The 7,939-nt window shown below is 54.0% G+C and overlaps 1 protein-coding gene across 2 annotated transcripts in view; it reads left to right on the top strand.

Annotated features, from left to right (window-relative positions):
* Positions 1–2,876: 2,876 nt before the first annotated feature.
* The window catches only part of PLEKHO2 (pleckstrin homology domain containing O2), a 35,011-nt gene continuing 29,948 nt past the window's right edge, over positions 2,877–7,939 (top strand). For both annotated transcript variants that reach the window (XR_010305414.1, XM_064157980.1), the window contains exon 1: positions 2,877–3,139. Coding sequence is in view for 1 of the 2 variants with exons in the window: in XM_064157980.1 (XP_064014050.1) it covers positions 3,131–3,139 (9 nt within the window). In the remaining variant the exon portion in view is untranslated. The remainder of the gene's footprint in view (positions 3,140–7,939) is intronic.

Below are 7,939 nucleotides of genomic sequence, written 5' to 3'. Positions count from 1 at the left end.
CCTGCAGGTTGTGTGCCGTCACAGCACAGGTGTCCTCACACGCACCTTGGTGCCACACTGAAAACATTCTTCGTTTTCCCACTGATGAGAACTTCCCAGGAAAAGTCGGACCCACAGCCCACACCCTATCTGCCACACCAGAGGTCTCCCCTCACCTCCCACAGCCCTGCCAGGAAAACAGAGAATACTGAGCACCCATGGTACTTTAAGGGCTTTTTTGGTGATTTTAAAAGCCTGGCTAAAATATCATCTTCTCTCAATAATTCATCTTGTGATGGCTGCCACCATCCTGGAGTCGAGCTCAGCCCTGCATGCCCTGCCTTGCTCTCACACACACCCGCCAGAGAAGGCTGGGGTGGAGCTGGGATGCTCCCACTTCCCACCCAAAACCTCGTTTTGATGGCCTGGAAAATTAAACAAAGGAAATGTGTTTTTCAGCCCAGCTCTTAACCTGGTGTTAGGCAGCAGAGAGCTAACCCTAGCTTGGTGACAGCTCTGAATGACAATGGCCAGCCTCAATTTTTTGGTCAAAGCTTTATAGAGTGCCTGTTGTGCACATAAAGGAGAAAGCTGAAGGATGCTCACGAACCCCTGGCCACTGTTCAGGCCCCTCCATGCCACCGCTGGTGCTTGTAGCAGCATTTTCTTTGCCCAGTTTGGCTTTCAACCATGGAGGAGGAGCAGGGGAGGCCACAGAAGATGTTTACACAACACCAGGATCATCTCAGCGAGACCAGAGCTTTTGCCAAACCTGAAGCTAAGCTGATACGAAGGAGATCCCATCAGTGTGCTTTTGCTAATTGCCACTAATAATTATTTGCTTGTAGTTGCTTTTAGGAGCTCTGGTCCTGGCACATCTCCTGCAGATCTTGCAGCCCTGTTCAAGTGGAGCAAACCGGGGAGTTTCATCCCAAAACTCTGTGGGCAGAGTGAGTGTGGGGTTTGGGAAACTGCATCCCCATGGTGGGGGACACCTGAATGTGTTCTCTCACTCTTTACACCAGTGATGGCCACTAAGGACCCCTCTGTCTTCCCTCAGTGCAGCTGGTGCCTCGGCCTCTTGTTGAAACCCAGATTCATCACAACACATCTGCGAGCAGCTTCCTCCCCCCTCAGCCCGGTGCGGGATGTCGTTCTGCTGGCAGGGCAATCACTCTCCTGTCAACGTGCCTTGACAGCACCAAGATTTCTCATTTCCAACCCTAGCATGTCCCAGCTCCTCCATTAACCCCTGGCCCTGCAGGATGGAAGCAGCCAGCCCTGATGGATGCTCTGGTGTTCCTTTCCACCTCTGGTTAGCAGAAGCTCTCTCCTGTTTTTCCTCCCAGCCCTTGCAGTACCTGTGCAGAAGAGCGTTTAACCTGGAGGTAACGGATGTCAACACTTGCCTTCTCCTGTCTTACCTTCTCTGCTGAGAACAATGGAGGCAAGGTTTGCAGAGGGAGGTAACAGCTTTTTATAGCCTGAGTGAAATAATTGGAATTTGAAAACCCAGGCAGGCTGTTTGGTACACGAGCCCTCCAGCAGGCCTGAAATAGCAGCAGAAGTCTGCAAAGCTGAATACCAGTGAAGAACAATAGCTCCGAGCGTGACTGGTTGTGTTAACCAGTTCTGCCACCAAAGACCATTCCCCAGCTGCTTCCCTTGGGCTGCTGCTGAACCACATCAGCCCTCTGTGGAAAGTCCCTCTCCTGAGACCACCCCACTGCCAGAAGCCACTGGCTAAGAGAGCCATGCTGCCACACAGACCTGAGCCCTGCACACTCATCTAGAGGAGATTCGTTGTGCCCAGAGTGCCAAGAGGGCACCCCTCAGCTCTGCACCCTGTGCCCTGCTCTGCTGCTCCTGACCTATCCTCAAGGATGGTCCCACTTTAGACTCCGTCTTACCCCAGGAATGCTGCCTGACCCTGGGGACTCTCTAGTTCCAAAGATACTGTCCCACCACAGGAGTCTGGCCTGATCCCTGGGGACCCTCTGATTCCAGGGACACCGTCCTACCACAAAGGTCTTGTTTGATCTTTGGGGACCCTTCTTGACCCTGGGAGACACTCTTATTCCAGAGATGCTGTCCTGCGGTAGTCTGACCAGATCCCATCTGACCCTTGGGTCCCTGCTTGACCCTGGGAATATTCCAGTTCCAGGGATGTCATGCTGCCATGGTGTCTGGCCTGATCCTGTTTGATCCTGGGGACCTTGCTTGGTGACCCTGAGCCCCAGAGGGAATGCTGTCCTACTACAGAGGTCTGTCCTGATCCTGTCTGATGCCTGTGGATGCTGCCTGACCCTGGCACCCCTGCCTGATTGGCCTGCCGTAAGTGATGCTGCTTCAGCAGAGGAGTTGGGCTCAATAACCTCTGGAAGTCCCTTCCAGCTCTAACATCCTATGATTGTGTGAACTGGAAGACCCCCAGCAGCAGGCTGTGTTCACGGCCTCAGGAGTGCTGTCGTGCCACGGGCTCTGGCCTGATCCTGTTCGTCGTGGGGCCCCTGCCTGACCCTGAGGATGCTTCGCTTCCAGGGACGCTCTCCGAGCATGGCGCTTTGGCTATTCCCGAGGACCCCATCCGGCTCTGGGCACCCTGCACGCTCCTGAGGACTTCTCCCACCCAAGCTCCTTGTTGCATCCCATCGTCTGTGTCCCAGCCCGCAGCCGCTCTCTGATCTCACTGGTCTCGGTTCGTGCCGCTGAACCCCTCTCTTGGGCTCAATCCATCTCCCTTCCCCAAGCCACGGCCAGCCCCGGAGGGCTCCCCACTCCCTGCCGGCGGGAGGGGCCGGGGCCGGGCCAGGCCGGGGGCGGGCCGGGCCGGGCGGCGGCGGCGGGGCCGGGGCCGGCGGCGGGGGCATCTCCGCCTCCTCGCTCGCAGCGCCGGAGCCGCCGGAAACCCGGCGCTTGCTGCCGCTGCCGCTGCGCCCCGAGAAGTTGGTGCGGAGGCGAGAGCCGTGGGGCCCGGCCCAACACCGCCCGGCACGGCTCGGCTCGGCTTGGCATAACCCGGCTGGGCTCGGTTCGACCCGGGCAGGCTCGGCTCGACTCGGCATGCCCGCCCGCCTGGAGCCGAGCGGTACAGCGGGGCGGTGGCGGAGCCCCTGAGGAGACGGCGAGGAGCGATCGGTCCCGGCCCGCCATGGAGCAAGTGAGTCCGGCCAGGACCGGGACCAAGACCGGACGGGACGGGGAAGGGAGAGAGCTCCCGGGACGGGGCTGTACCGGAGCCCCCGGGGCAGAGCTGGACGGAACCCCGAAGCGGGTCTGGATGGGACCCCTCGGGGCGGAACGGGAGCCCCTGGCTGCCGGGAGGTGCGGGGAGGACTGGCACGGGGCAGTTTAAGCTTTTGTTGGGACTCCGCCGACCCCGGAGCGTCCCCGCTCCGCCCGGGTCTGGTGGAGGCGGACAGCACTGGAGCAGCTCTTGAGACCCAGGGGATGGGGGTCCCTCCTCCCGAGCGCCACCCACCCTCGCCTCGGCGCGTTGGAGCCGCCGGCAGAGCCAGAGCATCCCGAGAGCTCCCGGGTGCAACTTTGTGACCCGCCGGGTGAGGCCGAGCGGGCAGATGGTGGTGGTGCCGAGGACGAGTGCTGGCAGACTCGGGCTTGTTCAATGCCACGCTTGCTCAGGCCACCTTCTGCTGACTCTTGCTGGGGTGTTGCTCTTCCGTACTGGAGCCGAGCCTCCGTCAGACCGCGAACTTGGCCATGTCCACATACCTAGCAGCCTGCTCCAAGCTCTCCTCCTCAGTCTCTGCCTAGGACGGTTTAACTGGGAGAAGGTGCTTGCTCTTCACATGTAGGTTTTCACCTCCATGGGAACACTCCCCAGTAATCCATCCCCGTACGGACTGATTAAGATGCCACAAATTTGCTGGCAGGTTAAACAGGTCATTTTCTCCCCTCGTTTGGCCACACAATTATTCCTGCTTCCTTTTCACAAGTGAGGTTTTGCTGCTCACGCACAAAAGCACTTCTGGTTGGCTAGAGGACTTGGATCCCAGTAGCTGCGGCTTGTCCCCCTCCCTCCCAGCCCCTTATTTCAGCTCCCAACAGTTAGTGGCAAGATGAGGCTTTTTTAAAACAGTGGGGAGGAGGCAAAGCAGCCCAAGTTGGTAGCGACTGAGGGTTGTTGTCATCCACTGGCATCCATGAAATTAATCCACAGCAGAGAAACTGCTTCCAGCTCATGTCCTTTGGCCAAAGGGGCTTCACACCCACCCCAGTTCACTGCTTTTCCAGCAGTCACTCGTGGGAGGGGGTGTCAGATGCAGTTCCCCAAGTTCCACGTGGATCTGAGCAGTTAATTTCCAGCAAGATGGTTTTGCTTCTGCGGGTTAGGGAGAAGTGGAAGTGCCAGCTTGGAAGATGACATGGAAAGGGAGAAAGAGTAAAGGTGTGGAGATATGGGTTGTCTTCTAAGAGGTGTCCATCCATGCTTTGCTAAAGAGGAGTGTGCCATAGGCGAGCTGCTTGCTTTGAGTGAAGTTGCTGCAACTGAGTAAGACACTTCTGTGCACTAGGTGTAGTTTGTGAAAGCAGTGCTATGATTCAGCTGTTGGGATCTTTCTGTTGGAACACAGGAGAACTGTGTGGGTTTGTAGGGCCTTAAAATACAGGTGTAGAGGAGGGGAGAAATAACTGCCTAACTGTCAAGTAAAAAGCTGTCTTGTCTCCCTAACTGGGCATCTCTGCTAAGCTGTGAAACCCGAGTGTAAGCCAGGCTGGGAAAGTGAAACTTGTGTTTCCCTTCATCATGATATAAACTGCACAAAATAACTCATATGGAATGGGTTTGGGAGTGATGCCTTTGGCATGAGCCAGCGGCGGGATAGCTCAGTTCTCCCCTCATTTATGCTTGGCTGATGCCAGTGGGTTTCCTCTCATGGATTTACACCATTGCTGGGAATGATTCCAGCCCGAGAACATCGCGGAAAGGAACTCTCCGTATTTCTTGCAGAAGGAATACCCACAGAAAGCTGAACTGACAGCAGCTGTCTGCCTCGTTGTGCCACGCTCTGCTTTAAGTCATGGAATCACAGGCAGAGAGCACAGGATGGACACAAAGCCCTGCTCTTGGTGCCCTTCCCTGGCCAACTTCCCCTCTCCAATTCGGGGCAGCAGTAGCATAAAAACAAAAATGCCAGGAGACATCTCTGAGATTCTTCTTACTTTCACAAGAGCAAACGGACAAGTTGCATCATTTGTTTTTTTTTATGCCCTCAACCTGCAGGTGAGGGATTACAGCAACTGCACCCCCATCTTGTCATGTGCTGTGGGTGTGAAGGGGGAGCTGCTGACCAGCAGCTCAGCAGCCTCAGGGACCCGCAGAGCACACAATCACAGCAGTCACGTTTGTCTTGTAGCAGGCACTGGAAGAGGCACCAGGCAGTTCAGGCTCAGGTGACTCCTGCGCAGTGTCAGGGACAGAGCCCTTTGCTCCTGGATGCTGGCATCTGCTGAGATCAGCAGTCTGTGTCTCATCTCACCTTCCCTCTCCTGGGCTGCTCAGGGCTTGGAGTCACCAATCCTCTCTGCTGATGCTACCAGGGTAAGAGTGCTGTCTGGTGTGAGTGCCACGTGTGGTTCGAGCAGCACCATGGGAGGTTTAGACTGGATATTAGGAACACTTATCCTCCTGAAGGGTTGTTAGAGCCTGGAACAGGCTGTCCAGGGCAGTGGTGGAGTCCCCATCCATGGAGATATTTAAACGCTGTGTAGATGTGGTGCTGAGGGACATGGTTCGGTGGTGACCTGGCAGTGCTGACTTGACAATCTTAAAGGTCTTTTCCAGACAAAATGATTCTGTGATTCTATGTTTTTTTCCAGGTAGGTGGCTCCAGCCAGGCCTCCTGCGTGGCTGGGGGAGAGGGTGAGCTGCAAGGCCACCCTGCAGTGTCCTGGAGTGGAGGTTGCCAGAAGGCTGGAGGGCTGGTGAGCCTGTGGAGAGCAAAACTCTACCTGAGCTTTGCCCTTCTACATCAAGCCTCAGCTCCAAAAAAGCCCCCAGCTGTTACTGGGGCAAGGCTTTTTTTTCAGCAGTAGATGTTAAGTGCTGCAACTTCACAGAGAGTACTTTTATATTAAAAGCAGAGGAGACAGAGTAGGTTTCATCCTACGGAGCCCTGGGAAAGGCATCCTGTGTGGATATGACACTTTGGGACTTGGTTTAATAGCCATGGTGGTCTTGGGTTGATGGTTGGACTCAATGATCTTGGAGGTCTTTTTCAACTGGAACAATTCTACATTTCTATGATGTTTGCCATGTGCTTTTCTGCCAGATGGGGAAAAAGAACAGCAAAAATTGATCTGCAAAGCGAAAAAAAAAAACCACCCCAAAACAAAACCAACCCAAACTCTTTAAGAAGTAAAAACCATTTTGGCAGCTGTTGATGTGAAGTCACTTGAATGAACTCTTCAAACAGCTACCTCCACGTTAAACTGCAACGAGAGAGGTTACAAGTCCCTGCCCAACTATCTAAAAATGACATCAAAAGGGTGCTCGATCAGGAAACCAGCAGGTCTATATTTGTGCAGCAATTGATGCTTGCTGAGGTCACAGATCACAGCTGAAAACAACTTCCTGGCAACCTAAAAAATCAAGTTGAAAAAAAAAAACCCCACAAGTAGCCCTCACTTCCCGGAAAACTTTGTCATGCTCTGTCATCCTGTGCTGTGGCCAACTCAAACGCGCTCGCCACCGCTGAAATAGCTTCCACAAAGGGGCTGAGGATGTTTCTGCTTCGTTTTCTTGTAGGTGATAGTCAGTTTATTTGAGTTTCTTCTTCCCAGCCTGCCTCTGGGCCCCTCTAATTTAAGAAAGATGCTGAGGTGCTTGAATGTGTCCAGAGAAGGGCATCAAGGCTGCTGAGGGGTCTGGAGCACAGCCCTGTGAGGAGAGGCAGAGGGAGCTGGGGGTGTGCAGCCTGGAGGAGGCTCAGCAGAGACCTCTTTGCTGTGTACAGCTACCTGAAAGGAGGTTGTAGCCGAGTGGGGGTTGGTCTCTTCTGCCAGGCAATCAGCAACAGAACAAGAGGACATAGCCTCAAGCTGTGCCAGGGCAGGTTTAGGCTGGACATTAGGAAGAAATTCTTCACATAAAGAGTGATTTGCATTGGGATTGGCTGCCCAGGAAGGTGGTGGAGCCACCATCCCTGGAGGTGTTTAGGAGGAGACTGGATGAAGCATTTAGTGCCATGGTTTAGTTAATTAGAAGGGTTAGGTGATAGGTTGGACTCAATGATCCCAGAGGTCTTTTCCAACCTGGTTAATTCTGTGATTCTGTGATCTGAGGCTACCTGCAAAGCCAAACCTCCTTCTGACCTCAGTGGGGATTGGAATAGATGTGGGTGCTTAATGGTGTATTTCATCTGGCTTTCCTCTTTTTGTGGCTGCAAGCTCCCCCTCTAAGAGATCACCCTGATGGCAGCTGCTGTCCAAGGGTGTGTTCGCTTCGGGTCTGGTGCATGCAAACAGATTTGTTAGTAAGGCTCTCCTCCAAATTTTTGGAGCTTGTCACAATCACAGAATTACGAAATGGTAGAAGCTGGAAGTGACCTCTGGAGTTCATCAAATCCAACCCCCTTGCTAAGGCAGGTTCACCTGGAGAAGTTCACACAGCAGTCAGTGTGGGGTTTGAATGTCTCCAGAGATGGAGACTCCAGTACCTCTCTGGGCAGCCTGTTCCAATGCTCTGTCACCATTAAATTAGACCTCCCCTTGTGTTCAGGTTGGTGCTTGTCCATATTCACTCTCTCTGTCCTGGTCACAGGACTGTCCAGCTCCAACTCTTTTCCATGCACATGAGGTTTCCTCATATTATGAAACCTGCCTGAGCTACAACCACTTGCTTTGGTTTGCTTGGGTATTTTTTTTCTAGGCAAAAAATGTTTCATTTAGCAGCTAGTGAGGAGAGTTTGGAGATTGTTTGGGCTCTGCCCTTGTTGTC

The sequence above is a fragment of the Pogoniulus pusillus genome, chromosome 17, assembly GCF_015220805.1.
Source record: "Pogoniulus pusillus isolate bPogPus1 chromosome 17, bPogPus1.pri, whole genome shotgun sequence".
Lineage (NCBI taxonomy): Eukaryota > Metazoa > Chordata > Aves > Piciformes > Lybiidae > Pogoniulus > Pogoniulus pusillus.
Note: the sequence above shows the minus strand (reverse complement) of the source record. Positions and strands in the feature narration are given on the sequence as shown.